The sequence below is a fragment of the Nannobrachium achirus genome (assembly GCF_963921795.1).
Source record: "Nannobrachium achirus genome assembly, chromosome: 1".
Classification (NCBI taxonomy): Eukaryota; Metazoa; Chordata; class Actinopteri; order Myctophiformes; family Myctophidae; genus Nannobrachium; species Nannobrachium achirus.
The window spans coordinates 35,208,073-35,226,348 of record NC_137810.1 but is presented as its reverse complement, the minus strand read 5'-3'; the positions used below and the strand labels follow the sequence as shown (position 1 = coordinate 35,226,348).

Below are 18,276 nucleotides of genomic sequence, written 5' to 3'. Positions count from 1 at the left end.
ACCCCTCCCCCCTCCTTACCGAACCCACATATCGTCACTGTCGGGCAGAAACCTTGTATCTCCAAGTTTCAAATTTGTAAGTTTTTTCGCAAAGTAAAGCCCTGCTTCATCATACAAGGCCGTCGCACAAAGGTAGTGAAAACAGCAGATCTACAAGCACACAACGCCTCGCACCGCGAGGCGTTGTGTGCTTGTAGATCGGCTGTTTTCACTAGTTTAAATCATTTTTAAAATGATAAATGCAAGACGAAGAGTTTTGGACATACAAGGTTTCCACTCGACAACGACGATATACATTCTGAGTCCGTGTGGATAAAGAGCATCAGATGTAATTGTAAAATGTAAGCAACCACAGAATGAAGTCAGTGAACAAGGGAATGGGCTGACGTGAGAGAGCGGAGGAGCACACGCATCTAATGCGACCCACGCTAAGTGTGCCACAGGCAGAATAGCTGCATAACAACAGGCCTAATATCTTCTTACTTGGCAAAAGAGAGCAAGGACAGGTAGTGCCTCTGTCCACGGAAATATTTTAGCATTGTAAACAAGGCCTCGGCATAATGTTACCACTCTCTCACTCGCTCTCGGTTACGCACCCTAGATACTTCTCCAGAGACAAACAATGCTTTGGGGGGGTTTCCCCCCCCACTTCTTCTTCTTTACATACATTACAAAAAAGGCTTGTGGTCATTGTTGTTCTTGAATAGTGCTGTTTCTTGATCTGAGGCCCCGTTGGGAGTAAAAGCAGTGCTGCTCTGCACAGTAACAGACGAGGTGTTTATGTTTGTCTCCCAGGCCCTTTGTGTTAACAAAAAGAGAGGTTTCAGCCACACTGAGTTTAGCTTAATGCCAATAGCTGATACATATTTGTTTCAGATAATATTCCAGGAACATGTCCAGTTATTGTGTGGTGGTTACAGCCCTGTCTGGGAGGGTGATGCTGTTTGCATTATATGCTCCTCTGTGATGAGCTTCAACCATGTTGCCTTCACCACCGCACCAATACATAATACAGGTTTGGGGGGTTTTGCTTGAAAATCAGTTACCTCCTGTGAGCGGCACTATTGCCATTTTTTCCTTCAACATTTTTATCCCACGACTTTGCAACCCATTTTTTCACCCAGTGCCAATTGCCTAAGCCAGAGGTCTTCAACAGGGGGTCCGGGACCCCTAGGGGGTCCTCAGAGTTACTACAGGGGGTCCTCCAAATCTTTGTGTGATAGAAACTTTTTTTCCCCTTTTTTATATTAACCACTTATATTAACCATAGTGTCCATATTCTGAGAACTTTAGCCAAAAATAGCAGATCTACAAGCTCACAACGCCTCGCGCTGCGAGGCGTTGTGAGCTTGTAGATCGGCTATTTTTGGCAAAGAGGTTTGGTGTAGAGGGGGAAAAGAGCAGACTAAGTACAGAGTGAAAGGTCAAGTTTATTAAGTATTGATGGTTCAAGTGGTTAAATGTCTGAAAACACAAATTGACATGAATCCAAAATACACTGATGATTGTGCTGTCAAACGATGAAACTATATGGAATCTATGAAGAGGTCGTGGGGGTCCCTGCTTCATCTCTCTCTCAACTAAGGGGTCCTTGGCCTGAAAACGTTGAAGACCCCTGGCCTAAGCTGTAGTCCTGGGCGCTGCTCTCCTCTGCCAACCTGTGGAGACCGAGGAGGAGGAGGGCCTGGTAACATTTACATCAAATATCTAAATATTGAATTAAGCAAATTAAAAACATGTTCAGGGTGTTCATAAAAGCCTGATTAGACGATAAAATTACCAAAAGCTTCTTTGAAAGTGAAATATCCCACAAAACTGAACCTGTGCTCCGACTGGCTGCCTCCGTTGTTGTTGGTGTGTGAAGGAATGTGTGCTTGAAGGGTGAATTTAATGCATACATTGTTAAAAGGTGCTGTAGAAAGTGTGACTATTTACCTATTATGCAAATTAAATTATACTATATGCAAATGTTTCAGCCTCGCTGAGTTTACATCAAGTGTGATATGTGTATTGGTTTAAACGACACTTCATTAAGTTTAAATTGACAGCATGATGTGTATTGGCTTAAAAAGACAAGTTTAAGTTTACATCAACAGCATGACACCTTATGTGTATTGGTTTAAATGACACTTCATTAGCTGACCCATATGCTTAGAGATTAATTTAAAAGATTAAGAAGATTTAATACATTGTGCATTCTGTCTTTCTCTGATTTCCTGTACAGTATATGAAATGATGAAACCTTCATTTATATGTTTAAGCCCAAAAGGCTGTATTGTAAAGTAACTCAATGCATTTACTCTCAAGTACTGTACTTTGAGGTATTTTCTTTTACTTTATTGGAGTATTTCCCATTCTCAGTACTTTACTTCTACTCCACTACATCTCAGAGGCAAATATTGTACTTTTAATCCACTACAATTATTTGAAATAGTTACTTTGTAGATTTTCTGCTATTTTCAAAAAGAAAATTATACAATTTATACATTTGAAAACCTGAAATGGGACATTCTGCATAAGTAGTACTTCCTACTTTTGGTATTTTAAAGAGGAGAACCACCCATTTTCAATATTGAACTATGTAAATAATATACCTTTGCGTTAATGTGGAAATAAGAAAAAAAAAAACGTCCCGTCTTCTGTGACATAGTTCAATGTTGAAAATTGGTGGTTCTCCCTTTTAATAGTACTGTAAGTACATTTTTTTTATTCCAGACTTTTAACTTGTAACAGAGTATTTCTACATTGCAGTATACTTTTACTTACTGTAAGTAAAACACGTGAATATTTTTTCCACCACTGCCAAAAAGAAATTTTTGGTCTTTTCTGAACCTTTTTAACCACCTATCTCCAGCCTTGGAGATAGCTATTTTTTGCCATCATTGATTAGAATGACGAAGTCAGACGAAGAAATAAATAAAAAAAACTTCCACTTCAGTGTATAAAGTCACAGTGCCAACTTGATGAGCCAGTATTGTGTTCATGTTTTTCATCTCCTGAAAGGTTAATATTTTGGACATAGCTGGTTTCTGCCAGACAGCAGAGAAATATGCGTTTGTCTAGTCTACCTATATGCTCTATAGTGCAGTGGTGTAAAGTAACTAAGTACAAGTACCTGTACTGTACTTTTGTACACCTTTGAGTTATTTGTACTTTACTTGAGTAATTCCAATTTCCAATACTTTTACTTCTACTCCACTACCTCTCAGATCCAAATATTGTACTTTTACTCCACTACATTTATTTCAAAACTTTAGTTACTAGTTACTTTATAGATTTTTATTATTATTACAAAACATACATAAATCACTTCAGCCGTACAATTTGGCCATTGGAAAATAGCCGATCAACAAGTAGATCTGCTATTTTCAAAAGATTTTTATACATTAAGATAACTTGAAATAGGACATTCTGCACAATGAGCACTTTTACTTTTGGTACCAATACTTTTGTACTTTTACTCAAGTAAATGTTGAATACCGGACTTCTACTTGTAACAGAGTACATCTATCTACCATTGCAGTATTTATACTTTTACTTAAGTAAAGAATGTAAGTACTTTTTACACCACTGCTCTAGTGTTACATGAACAAAATGTGACCCATAATAATCACACTTGAAGAGCCTGTGGTTAGCAAACCAACCTTTTCTTTTTTTCAAATGGTGGAAACAGAGGCCGTGGCGTAACACTTGACTCTGGCCCAATCTCTCCCACAGCAGCCTGGCTCTCCCTCCCCCCCTCCTCCCCTCCTCTGTGACCGTACAGTGGCCCTCGGTGGGAGGAGAAGTGAAACCCATGGCTGAAACCCAGGCTGAAGCTGAGAGGCTGTAGTGTAGATGGACTCTGAGAGAGTGGCGGTAGGCGCAGTTAGCTTGTCTCCTATACGGTGAAAGCTGATGCCCCGCTCTTGACAGGGCCGCTATGTGCGTAGTGGTAGGGGGAACAATGAAAGTTTGAGATGGGTGGGGCAGTATTGGGGGTACAGATAGGGTGTTAACATGACCGAGGGGGGGATGGGAGGGGGGGGGGGGGGGGAGTTGAATTAAGCTGGCGAGTTTGTGGTGGCTGGGGCAGCAAGGTGAAACCAGGAATGTGTTGACGATGACCTCATACCTACGTGTTTCAGTGTACGTGTGAGTGTGAGAGGCCTCAAAGAGGATCCGATGTGCGGCCCCTCAAGGGCACTACGGCGGTGGTGACATCATGGGAAACTACAACAAAGCCACACAGGGCTGTTTGTAAACTCTGGCTCTCGCCCTCGCTGTCTTCGCTGAAATCTGAAGGGCCACATGAAAGCCTGACTTCTGAACTCTTTGAATGAAAAAGCCCGCGTGTCTGTGGGCTATCTACTTAAGCTGGTATAACGTTACCAGACGCTGGCTGCAACGAGACCTGCTCCAGTTGTGAAGTTACTCCAGTCAAATGTAAATCATTACCGTCTTTGATGTTCATCCCGCCTTTTACTTAACGTGCGCGCAATCTTGAACGTTGTCCATTTGCTCAGTGTTTGTTTAGTGTTTCAGACATAGCTGTGTTCCCGGGCCTATTTTATTCTTCATGCAATTATGTCTGTCTCCCCCCCTCTCACGTTCTCTGTCTCTGGCATTATTCTTTCTCTCTCTGTCCCGCTCTAACCTTTCTCTTCATCACGTCTCATCTCCTGAGAGAACACAATCATTGCAAACCCTTCTGTCCTGTGTACATACTAGATTAGATGGACAGTAGTAATAGATAGGAGACACCTGTCCCCTTGTCTCTGCTTGGTCCTCTTTATTTGCCTGTCCCCCTGTCTCTGCTTGACCTGTTGCCTCTGCCTGTCCCACTGTCTCTACTGGAACCCCTGTCTGTGCTTGTCTTCTTGTCTCCTTGTCTATGCGTTGACCTCTGTCTCTGCTTGTCTCCATGTCTCTGGTGGTCCCCTAACTCTGTTTATGCAGTAGAGAACTGAGCAACACGGAGAGAGCAACATCTAACAAGTACCTGGAACTATACCTGGAGTCCAGACAAATATCTCTAAAACCCTAACATCATTTTCAACATTCACCACGAAATTGTCCCGGTATTCGCCAGAATCTAAATAATAAACATGCTCACCTAACCAATCAGAAAACATGAAAAACTGCATTGCATGTGTGAATTCAACACAGTCATATGCCTGTATGTAACACATATGGTGTGTGTACATGTCCGCGTGCATGGTTGATTGGTTGAATATCATTGTCACCCAAGGCTAACTCCATGTAGGGGCTCTATGTATGTCTATATGTAGGAGCTACCTATAGGGGGTGATGGACACATTCCTCTGCACACCAAGCTGCTACTGCTGCATGAAGGGCCAGGAGGAAGCTTTGTTAATACCAAGCAGGAGGGAGGTGTGGGTGGAGGTGGTTTGTTGTGGTGGAGGGTTTGAATCTTTCTGAGCCCCCCCCCCCCCCCCTTTAGATCTCACAGGCAGCGAGCAGCACTTGACCTTTCCAGCACTAAAGGAATATGACAGCCGTGAAGCTGAGAGCGAGAGGGGGAGGGAGCGAGAGAGAGGGAGGGAGAGAGGCGAAGATGGAGAGGAGGAATGGAGGGAGGGACGAAGAAGGAGAGAAAGTGAGAGGCAAGGAGACAAAAGCCACCCAAAGTGCAGGCTGCCACCAAACACATTAAGTTTGCAATCAGCGTCACTCATCTCTCCGACAGCGACAGTTTGATTCCCACTTCTCAAAGCAGACGTTTATTTTTGGTCTGATAACAGGGGCGGCTAAATTGAAATTGACAGCTCGACAATCTTACAGATAATAGACAGGGCCTTGCAGGAGATCATGTGAACGGCGGCGGGTTTTCTACTCTTTTCCTTGCAGTGTGTGCTTACCCCCTCTCTTTTACTTCTCTTGAAGATGAGAAAGGAGGAAATGAGGGAGGGAGAGAGAGTGGAAAAGGGGGCTAATCTTAGTCGCAATCAGGGGAGGCTGAGAAGGCAAAAACAGAGAGGCCAGAAAGTGGAGTGAGGGATGAAAAGAAAGCAGCGGTATGAAAAAAAAGAAGAGGGAGAGAAATTGAATAAAGTTATCGTGATGAGGAGGAAAGAAGGGTTCTCTCCCTCTCTGTGTGCATGCTAGGGGTGGGACGATAAGCGATATTATCGTATATCGTGATAAAAAACACTCACGATAATCGTATCGTGGAGATTTCATTTATCGTGATATCGTCCTCCGTCATGCACTGGGTTCAATTCACCTTTTATTTGCTGAGCTGCATATCCAGTACAACTTAAACCCTCTAGAATTGGTAAAAGGTACTTATAATATACGTACTCTCTATCAAATGTCTTTGCCAAAAAATATCCGATCTACAAGCTTGTAGATCTGCTATTTTTTGGCAAATGTTCCGCCTAAGGATCATGGATTTTGATTATTGTGATAATATCGTAAATCGTGATTTCTTTTGTCACAATAATCGTGATATGAAATTTTCATATCGTCCCATCCCTAGTGCGTGCGTGCGTGTGTTGAGGTGTAGGCAGGTGAGGTATAGGGGAGAAGGAAGGAGAGAGTGAGGGGGTGCTGGTGGGTATAGAAGGAGAGGAGGAGGGACGTTCCTTTAATGTTTTCTGGCATCAGACCAGCCAAGGTTATCCTGGATCTGTTCACTCCCACGGGAAAGGTAGAGCGCTGCCGGGTGGACGGGTGGAGGGGGTGTAGTCGAGGGAGAAGGGGGAGAAGGGGGCCAAGAGCTTGAGGGGGAGGGGAGAGGAGGGGTGGGGAGGAGGTAGATGGTTGCCCTCTTTTGCTCCAGGAGAAAGGTTTATGCTCTGCAGTAATCCTGAGGCCTCTACAGTACACACACACACACACACACACACACACACACACACACACACACACACACACACACACACACACAACACGCACACACCCTGCCCCCTCTCTGATAAGTCTGGCCTTGGACCTGCTGGGGAGGCCCATCACAGTAAAATCCCTGGTGTTAATTCAACTCTGAGTGTAAAAATGAAGCTGTTAAGGAGAGGTGTGAGCTTGGTTCAAACGGCGAGACATCTGATTAACTACTGTTTGTTCCTTCCCACCACCGTGGAGAGGGTTCAATTCGTCCACCGTGCCTCCGGCTTGGCCGGACAATCCCAACGAGCAGAGATCAGCCTCCCTGTCCGCAGGCTGGACAGGAAGGCTGATCTCTGTTGCGGCCCCATAGTGACTCTTACAGGGTTGGAGTGGAACTGGGAGGAATAGCGTCCCTCTTGGTAAAACTCCTTACGTCGGGTGAAAGGAAGTGGCTGGTGACTACTACATGTGGTTGTCTGTCTACACCCCCTCCAAGACCAACAGTAGGGGTTAGCAGTGACTGAGAGACTATACAAAATCAAAATTGGGGAAGAATAAAAATAAACAAAAGGAAACTGTGGAGGGTAACAGTTTAGTGGCATAAGTTGGAATGGGACATGGGTCCATTTCCATTTCCCCACATCCAGAATTGTGTTGTTTTTAGCTTTCTGTTCACCTTTTACTCTGTGGCCACTGGCCAAGTATCATTTCTTACTATGTGAACAAAGTCTTTACAACAGAGCATCGCCCTTGTTCATGGAGTCGATTTCCACAGCTTTTTTTTCTTGTGATGGTGAAATTGATGCATAGCAACAGTTAGCAAAGACCAACAAAAACAAAACAAAAACAGTTGATAAGGGGGTAAATTAAAAGTGATGAATCTGTCATGATGATGCGTGCGTGCGCGCGCACACACACACACACACACACACACACACACACACACACACACACACACACACACACACACACACACACACACACAGTCTCCCAGGCGGCGCACACTTAACCTCTCCCCTTCGCCATTGTTGGTGAGGTCAGTGTGCAAATGCCAGTTGACCAGTGGACCACGCTGACAACAGGACAACGGCATTTATTCATCTGTACCGCATGCTGTCTGTCTTCCCTTCAAAACCTGTTATGTGAAGTTGGTGGATATAGCAAAGCAATTTCCAAATTCTTTCTAGAGCAGCTCATCACAGTATACTGTATATCTTACCCATCCCACCCCACCCCGCCTCTCCACTCCTCGCATTCCACGTGAAAGCGTTTAAACTCACGGCCTCCATGCAAATATGAGTGAACCCCGGTCCTGACACATTTTATCTGCCTATAATGACAGAGATAGCAACGTGGATTAGTGGGTTGAATGGGAGCGTTGCATTGTCTGTTTGTTTACACTAAACTCGGGCCTATTAGAGATAATTTACAGCGTTAAGCTGTCAGTTAAAAGGCTTCCATGCATGTATACGTGTATGTGTGCGTGCAATGTGTATGTGCGTGTGTGTGTGCAGTGTGTGTGCTCCTATGAATGAGGGTGTGTTTGTGTGATTTCATGTGTGTGTGTGTGTGTGTGTGTGTGTGTGTGTGTGTGTGTGTGTGTGTGTGTGTGTGTGTGTGTGTGTGTGTGTGTGTGTGTGTGTGTGTGTGTGTGTGTGCGTGCGTGCGTGCGTGCGTGCGTGCGTGCGTGCGTGCGTGCGTGTGAGCGTGTGTGCGCGTGCGTGCATGTGTGTTTGTGCGCCTCTTCAAAGGCTGGTCTCCTTATCTTCTGTCAACAAACAGCCTCCCCACAAGGAAATGGAGGGGGGATTTAGCTTTATACACCTGTAATTCATTCAAATATTCCTGCTCCTCACTGACCATAAACAGGTGCCGCCTCACAGTTTCTCCACCACAAGGCTATAGATCTGATGTGACAGGCTATAGGCAATGAGCTTAAACCTCAAGTTCCTCCTTCAAGTTTATGACCAGGTTTATCACAGTATACTATTTTCCGGTGTCATTTTCTTTCCTTTTCTTTCTCCCCGTGACATAATATCTGCCTTTCCATTTTGTGTGTGTATGTGCATGAATCTCCAAACATCTGTTGAGATGAATGTGGAATATCTTGCCTAAATGTTTAGTTTAGTAACATTTTGCTAATTCATCATTTGGGAGTTCTGAGCCACACCCTGTCATATGACTCATTCATACCTGGGAGACACCCAGGCCAGTACCACACCAGTCAGTTGTTAATAGTCACTAATATTTAACAAACTTCCACTGACCCCATGGAAAGACCCCAGTCTGTGTGCGTGCGTGTATTTTAATACAAATTATTTTGTATGTAAACCTTACATATTCTTACTGGACAGGGACAATCAGTGGTGTGTTCTTGTTATGCTATATACCTAGTACGACGTGCAGAATTGTTTGGGTGAAAAACAGAGCCCTCTACTAACCATGTCATCCATTGAAAACGTATAGCGTATGACCAAATTAAAAAAACAAAAAACAATACATGAGCAGTATAAAAGATGAACAGGGTAAAGTCTTATAAGACTGAGATTTGATTTGATTAAAAGATCAAGTGATGCTGGAATTGTTACCACTTACGCCCTATATACATAGTCGTATGGCAAATTGTGGAAAAACAAGCTGATCTATTAGCTCACAATGCACTGCGAGATTGTGGCCAACACCAACTCGGACTCCTGGCTCGCTGCCCTCCACAAAACCCAACTCACAGTAAAATCCTCAGTGTTCAATTAACTAACATGTAAAAACTGACCCTTCAGAGTGAGAATATGTGGTCCAGGCATGTTACTGTGTGATTTAGAGTTGTGCTACTGGTCCATTTGGGTCAGTTTTTACACAACATTTTGACTGAATACTTGACTGTGCAGTTGCCTTCTACAAAGATCTGACCCACATCTACATTGCCTCACATCTGCTCCGCAGCCTCCGTTTTTGGAAAGTCTGCATACAGATTGATGTCTTGACTCCCAGGTTTCCAGTAACCGGTGGTTACTCTGCAATTTGCATGAGTGGTCTTGCACCACCCCCCACCACCCTCCACGCCAACCCAGCACCACCGGCATCCAGCACCGCCCCCCCAGGAGCAGCGGTATTCCCACCAGTCTGCTCCGGCCCCGGGCAGCTCGACCCACGGACCCCCGGCCCGGCGTTCAGTCGGGTCTCTCCCCAGCCGCTCCTCGTCTCTGCGGCTGCCGGGTTTGACTCACCGTGACCCGTGACCCGCCATGCTGCACCGCCTCCCCCACACATGCAAATACAGTGGGCCTCCCTCCAGGAAGGATGCATCAGAGATTAGAGGGGGAGGGAGGGATGGAGAGGGATGGATGGATGGATGGATGGATGGATGGATGGATGGATGGATGGATGGAGTGGAGAGTGGAGAGTGTGCCAGGGAGAGATGGCCAGGAAGGAGTGAAGAGGGCTAATAAGGGATGGATAAAACTGAAGGAGGAAAAGGTTTAAGATAGAAGAGAAAGATTAAGAAGAGGGCTGTTGGGATGGAGGGAGAGAGAGAGACAGAGAGAGAGAGAGAGCTGGAGACCCCTGAAGGGAGCTCCTCCTCTGTCTCTGAAGTGGAGTGTAGAGATCTAGCCAACACACACACACACACACACACACACACACACACACACACACACACACACACACACACACACACACACACACACACACACACACTAAAAACACTCCTCTCTGCCTCAGCCAAAACGCACCCCAGCGCCTCTGTCTGTAAAGCTTACAGTGTGACCCATGCTGATCCTGTGTGTGTGCAGTGCACGCTCGTGCGTGTGTATAAGGGGGAGGGAGAATGAGCGTTTGTTCATCATATTCGTTGTTTTCTTTTCCTCCCAGGCTCCTTCGGGCTGTGTGTGTGTGTGTGTGTGTGTGTGTGTGTGTGTGTGTGTGTGTGTACGCTCACACACTGTATATACATACACACCCACAGTATAAGCAGCCGGATGGTGCGAGAGGGGAGGTGGGCAATGTGTGCGTCTATATCTGGATTGCCTCCAACCCCCCCCAACTCCTCTCTTCTCACTGCTCAGAGGATCTCACAATTTTCACTCTCTCCCTTTCTCCTTTTGTCCAGCTCTCCTCTCCTCTCCTCTCCTCTCCTCTCCTCTCCTCTCCTCTCCTCTCCTCTCCTCTCCTCGCTTCACCTCGCTAACAGCGGCTAAGCATAGGTCCTCTTACACTCCCACTAATAAAACACTTACTGTGTGTGAGATGATCTGCACGTCGTACACCCGCACTTGCACTCATAATGTGCACGTACACAGTGACACGTACAGTGCGCAACTTGCACGCACGTACACACACACACACACACACACACACACACACACACACACACACATGTGCACACATATACCCGCACGCACACACGCGCGCACACACAAGCACAACAAAGACATGTTCATTGTTTTCACTCCCACTCTCAAGATCCACAATGTAGAACAACTGCAGTGTTATCTCAGTGCTTCCGACATGTCCTCAGAGTGTATTGTACCACTATGCCCCACCACCCTGACAAGCACTAAGAGTTGAGGCATATTACATTTTGTATAAATATTGTGAAAATAGCTGATTTACGTTGCGAGGCGTTGTGAGCATGTAGATCAGCTATGTTTAATGCCAATGTTTAATTTGTCATTTTAGAGGTATTAAAAAGTCCTTAAATTATCACTTTAGAAATGTGCAGATACTCCGATCCACAGGTTGAGAACCACTGGCCAAAAGGACTGTCTGTCTGTCTGTCTGTCTGTCTATCATCTGTCTGTCTGTCTATCAGTCTGTCAGACAATCAGTTGGTCAGAGACAGACAGAGAGTCAGTCAACCAGTGCAGCAGCCACTTGTGAGATCAGGGCAGTGTAAACAGCAGCACCCTCAGCCTTGGCACTGGTTGCCACATCCAAACTGGCCTTGATACAGCCTGTCTGTCTGTCTGTCTGTCTGTCTGTCTGTCTGTCTGTCTGTCTGTCTGTCTGTCTGTCTGTCTGTCTGTCTGTCTGTCTGTCTGTCTGTCTTCCTCTCGTTGTGCTTGTCTGCCTGCATACCTGATGCCTCTGTGTGTGTGTGTGTGTGTGTGTGTGTGTGTGTGTGTGTGTGTGTGTGTGTGTGTGTGTGTGTGTGTGTGTGTGTGTGTGTGGGCGTACTTGTCTGCCTGTCTGTCTGCCTACCCTCCACGCTTACTGCCAGCCCTGGCGTGGGCATCTATGGTCTTCACCTCCTCTCACCCCCCCTCGCCCCCCCCCCTCTCCATCTCCTCTGCGTTTGCCACCACCAGAGCCTGTTGGCAGGAGCCAGTAGCACTGCTCACCAATGGCTTACACATTAAGGCATGAGCTGTTAGCTGATAGCGGGCCAGATTGTTTGTGAGCGCAATATCTCACACTTTCACACGCACTTTAGCCCCACAATCGGCCCTGGTCCTGATTGCATTATTGCAGTGTGGAGGTCCATGGCCGAGAGCCCTCAATAAAGATATGGAGCCCTGAGAACCCACTCGGAGCGAAGGAATTGGAAAAGAGGAAGAAGGAGGGATCAAAAAGAAGGGGGGGGGGGGGGAGGCAGAAGGGATGGACTATAGGGGGCAGAAGGGGGATACAAATTAAACAAGTGTTAAAAGTCGTAATGAGTATTTCAATTTCCACCACTTTACCATAGCCTGTGGTGTTTTAGTTCCTGTTTGGAGTATTACTAGTGTATTACTAGTGTATTACTAGTAGATTGTAGGGCTAAATGCCCTGTTTGTGTTGCTTTGTTCACCTTTTAATCCACAGCCAAGTATATCACTGCTGATCATGTGAACTAAAAGACTTTACAATAGAGCACTGCTCTTTTCGTGTCTGGAGCCGATTCCCACAGCTTTTTTTTGTGATAGTGTAGCTGTGTAGTTGACACATAGCAACAGGTAGCACTCGTGGGACTGGCGGCCGCCAGGTGCACCCGATAAGACGCTGAACTCCCGGGAAAAGGGAGGGACCGGCAGACCCAAGGCTCGGTGACTCAATTCACCGGCGGAGACCTCTTTGCAACATGAGCGTGAGAAAGTCACTCAGGCGGAGACGGTTTCAAAAACCTACACTTTGTGTTCCTCACATCAATACATTTGTTTTGGAACTCTGTCAGTGGCCATTGTGCAGGGGCAAAATGACTCAGGTGTGCAGCCCGCGACAATGAGACATGTTACTGATGTGTTTGACAGAGAGCGCATTGTTGTGCATAAAAGAAACCGGGGTTATTACCCGTTTACGCGCATGCATGCATAGACAAGTCCTGTACATCCGCAAAAGCAGTTTGTGCAATTGCGCAAAAAAAAAAAAAAAGCTTAGGTCTATAGCCCATTGTCCACGAAACATACACGCCTTGTGTCAATTACTCAAACTGTCAACCGTCCATCTGCATCCTAAATTAACCTTATTGCATTGGTTCTCAAAGTGGAGTCCGAGGACCCCCAGGGGTCTTTGAGGGAGTTCCAGGGGGTCCCCACTCCCAGCTAAATGATAGTTAGGAACCAAATGGACCAAAAGGTTCCATTTGTACACTCTCAGAGTTAAATTAACATTGATTTTACAATAAAAAGTTGGGGTTTCAGATAGAAATGACATTAAATGGGGGTCCATAACCTAATGCGTGTCAAACTGTGAGTCCTTGAAATTTAAATGGTTGAGAATCACTGCTAGAGCCGTATAAATATTCTCTTAAGGGGGTTCCTGGCATATCGTTTCAAATGGGGGACCGCGCGCCAATAGACCTACTCGTCAATTTAGGGGTCCTTCTCCTTCTTGACATGTTAAAGTTTGAGAGCCACTGCCTTGTGTAATGTTATTGCTCTTTGCCTGTAGTGTGCCTCGGACTCGGAAAGGCTGTCGCGCGCAACGCTCCGCTACGCAATCAAATTCACGATCTTGCGGCGCGCCGCGAGCAGCTCGCTGTGAGTTGCTGCCGCTGCAGACGGCGCGCCGCCCGGAGGAGAGCAGAGCGCTCCCCCGGTCGCTTGCGCGCCACGTGTCGCGGGCTCTGCAGCAGCTGGAGATGTGTGCGGTGGGAGCTCTGCATATCAGACAAATAGAGGGCGCACCACAGGGGCACGGAGCAACACACGTCAGCCCCTCATATGCCGTTAACAGTAGATTATTTGACAAACGAGGGGGGCACAGTGTTTAGGAGGTGTTTTGTCCGGGTATATTATTCTCCAAAAATATTCAATCTTTGTATTTAAGACCATGGCTTATTCGCTTGTGCATGTTTGAATAATGTTTAATAGGTCCTGCATTGACTTTTGGATATTCAGAATGTATTCTCAACTGTTTGGGGCAAAAACAATGTAGACCTATTTATCGCCACAATCACCCAACGTATCCTTTCAGTTTAGGCTTTAACAGCATTCGGAATTGACGCATGTCAATATAATTTATATGGCGCAGTTACGTGTGTGTTTGTGTGTGTGCATGATGTGTGTGTGTTTGTGTGTGTGCGTGCGCGAGGTCTCCTCCTCCAGCTGCGATAAAGATAAGGAAGCGGAGTTATGACCTGAAATGTAATGCCTTGAAGACGGCGGCGCGCCTCGCCTGAGCCCCGACCACAGGCGAGGCATCGCTCTAATCGTGCGCTGCTCCCTGGCTCAGCCTCCTCCTGGCTCACATTCCGATAAGCCCCGATCCGAGCTCACGGTAGGCGTGGTTTTCCCAGGCTCTTAAAACAGCAGCTGCTATTTACCTTCCCTCTAATGTAAACCACCACCGCCACCCCCAGCCCGGCAGCCAAACCTCAACCACCGCGCTCATAAAACATCCTGGCACGTGCTCCACATTCACAGTACAGCTCGCATGCCGACAGATGTCAAAGTGCCAAATTCGTACAGGGCTCTGTGTAGAGCTAGTAGTAGTAGGGCCTGCATGGCAGACAGACAGTGTCTGTGATGGGGGCGAGAGAAAAAAAAAAAAAAAGAGAGAGAAGACAGTTTTGACATGAGTCTCCATGTGTTGTAGATTCCCAATAATTAAAACGGGTTATGTAATATAGTGAATAGTGCACTGCACCCCCAGCAATGAATGTTTCTCAACAACGTTTTATAAGAAGCTACAAATAGGTTACTTGAAACTTGCTGAGATATTAAGAAATCATTTTAGCTTACACCTCAGTGTTTTTTTTTTATTTAACTTTGGTTTGTGCTGACCAGAATGTACAATTAGCCTACCTCAAGGTTTAAGGGTTTAGGGTAACTTTGAAATTAAATTTGACTTTATATATTGGAACTTATGTGTTACTGATAATGTCTCAGTCTGGAATGCTGCCTGTTGCCTCCACACGCACGCGCGCATACACACACACACACACACACACACACACACACACACACACACACACACACACACACCTTTCTGTGCGTTTTTCAAAAAAAAGAAAAAGAAAAACTCGCGGATCAAACATGCCGAGTCAAGTCAGCCACTCACGCTGTGGTGCCTGGCTGCTGGTGGTAAGTCAGTCAGCGGCTCAAGTGTTAATATGTAAACGGGGAATGATTGAAGGCAGCCCCGGCTGTGCCCTAAACCCGGCCGCGCGCCATTGGCCGTCAGCTCAAACGCCAAACAACCAATGGGAGGGCGCCGACCACGAGCCATCCTCCCCTCGGGCCGCGTGTCTCTCGCGCTGATTGGTGGAAAGTTACTGTGGGAAAGAAAGTTTGGGAAGTTTCACACGAGCCGTTCGCGTGCAGTCCGAGATATAAATAAGACCCACACGCAGAGGCTGCAGACAGACCGACCGCTTCCGCGCACTGATCTTTTAGCTCACTGACATCACTGTCTGAACCCTGCTCCGGATGGGACAGCACTGTCTCCTCGCATAGGTGCAGCAAAACAACACAGTTAAAGGATTGTAATATCTCAGGACCTTTGTTTTTTGTGGGACTTTTGAATTTCACGACCTAAAAGTGCCGTGTATTCCCCCCCCTGTGTCAGTGGACTGTATCATTTTTTTTGCCGTTGCGCTTTGCGGTGGGATATTTCCGACTGAAGATGCCTGCCGATATGATGGAAAAAACCAACTCCTCTCCGGTCGCTGCCACCCCGGCCAGTATGAACACGACCCCTGATAAACCCAAGACAGCGTCCGAGCACAGAAAGGTTTGTACTTTAACATCTGAACGAGACATTATGTTGTGTCGCTCCAAATTACGCACGGGGCTGCAAAACAGGAGATTCTCTGCTGCGCACGAAAACAAGAGAGAGAAATTTAACGATTTCTGTTTTATTTATTTTTATTTTTAATCTAGTCGTCCAAGCCAATAATGGAAAAGAGGAGACGAGCCAGAATCAACGAGAGTTTGGGACAGCTGAAAACACTCATCCTGGACGCGCTCAAAAAAGACGTGAGTAGCCTGCCGCTAAAAGCTCATCTGCTCTTCTCATGAATTAATTAATTATTGGCTCCCTTGTTTCATGCACATGCCTCAATGGACTCTGAATATGTGGAAGACTGACAGTGATGTCCCCCTTTCTCTCCGCAGAGCTCCAGACATTCAAAACTTGAAAAGGCGGACATCCTGGAGATGACGGTGAAGCATCTCCGGAACCTCCAGAGGGCTCAGATGACTGGTAAGTTACCGGAGCTGCCCCCCGGAATTCACCCACATATCCGTCTGCGGTTTACATCATGTTGTACGAGTCTAGTCTAGTCAAATCAAATGGATTGAAATAGCATATGGATACACGTGGTGCCTATTTAGCCTTAGTGATGGCTGTCCAAATAGCCTACATTATGTTCACTTTAGGATATAGCATACAGATATGTAGATAATTGCACGCGTTTGCAGTTGAAATGGTCATGTGGAGATCTTTGGCTGACCGTTGTTTGCTTCCATTCCTCAGCTGCTCTAAACACAGACCCCACCGTCCTCGGGAAATACCGCGCCGGATTCAGCGAGTGCATGAACGAAGTCACCCGGTTCCTGTCCACCTGCGAGGGGGTCAACACCGAGGTCAGGACGCGGCTCCTGGGCCACTTGGCCAACTGCATGACGCAGATCAACGCCATGAACTACCCCAGCCAGCACCAGCTCCCCGGCGGCCCGACCCACCCCTCCTTCGCCCAGTCGATGGTCCAGATCCCCCCCAACTCCTCGCCCCAGGGCGGTGTCATGCCTATGAGCGGGGTGCCGTGCAAAGGAGGCTCCCCGGCCAGTTTACCGTCAGACGCCACTAAAGTGTACGGGGGTTTCCAGATCGTCCCCGCCACGGACGGACAGTTTGCCTTCCTCATCCCCAACGCAGCTTTTGCGCCCAACGGGCCCGTTATCCCCGTGTACGCGAACAATGTGGGCACGCCAGTTCCGGCGGCCGTGTCCCCCGGTGCGCCATCGGGGAACTCGGACTCAGTGTGGCGACCGTGGTGAAGGAGAAAGGGACTTGTGGGGGGGAAAAAAAGACTCTTATCACGACACTTACAGTTCTCTATTCTTTGTCCAATGTTACAAAAGTTTGTTTATTTGGATATTTTTTTGATAATTGCATTGCGTTAAAATGAGAAAATGATGCACTATATTTGTATAGCTAACAAGGGAGTAAAGTTCATATTGAAATGAGATTTGTATTGTGGAAGTCTGTTCACTGCATTTTTATATTTGAGGTGTCTTTTTTTTACTGTGTGATGCCAAAGATATGTTCAATGCTCATATGCTGTTGTTCTTCGTTTTGGAAGACAAAATAAATTTGTAAAGATATTAAAATATTCTATTTGTGCTTTCTCTATGAGTTAAATGTCACTTCACGTTTTTATTAGAAAGTAAAACAAAATATTTTTTATATAGATTTGAGCCGTCTTATTTGTTGTAAAAAATAAGTTATATTTGGATTGATTTGGCGTGCAAATATAGACCTGGCTATTTGTGCGTAACATGCATGGAGTCTTTTTCTCCACGACCAAATTGTCAAACCGCATGTCTTGCCCCAACTAACCATTGGACTAAGTTATTCAAAAAGAACGTGGAAATTGTGTTAACACATAATCAACAGTTATTTGCCCTTTATTACATTATTTATGCCGCACAATATATCAACACACCATTATAAAGTGGTCATCTCCTATAGGCTAAAAAAGTATCATGAGCTGCAGAGGCGTTGCGGGAAGACCAAGTGTTTCTCAGGTCCAAGTTTGTGTCCTGCAAAGAAACCAAACGTGATGGCTTGCAATTTTGCAAACATAAAACTTAGCGGGCAGTATTGACTGTGCAATTATCCAACAGGAACAATCGAAAATCAACAAACTTTCAAATTATTATTATTCATTCGTTATTCAGGTTCGTGCTGCTCACTGCAGCTGTCAGTCACTGTGTATCCTATACTTTTCTGCAAAGCAGACTTGTGTTGTTTTTTCGTGGACTTTTGGCCCGTTTTGGGCAAGCTGTTGGTATTTGAATAAACAGG

At 46.0% G+C, this 18,276-nt stretch overlaps 1 protein-coding gene across 1 annotated transcript; it reads left to right on the top strand.

The window, feature by feature from the left end:
• Window positions 1–15,671: 15,671 nt before the first annotated feature.
• Window positions 15,672–17,248, top strand: her6 (hairy-related 6). The gene is made up of 4 exons (XM_080724844.1): window positions 15,672–15,978; window positions 16,128–16,223; window positions 16,362–16,449; window positions 16,723–17,248. Exons 1-4 carry the CDS (start codon window positions 15,871–15,873, stop codon window positions 17,244–17,246), a joined length of 816 nt encoding a protein of 271 aa, XP_080580970.1. The 5' UTR covers window positions 15,672–15,870; the 3' UTR covers window positions 17,247–17,248.
• The last annotated feature ends 1,028 nt before the right edge of the window (window positions 17,249–18,276 follow it).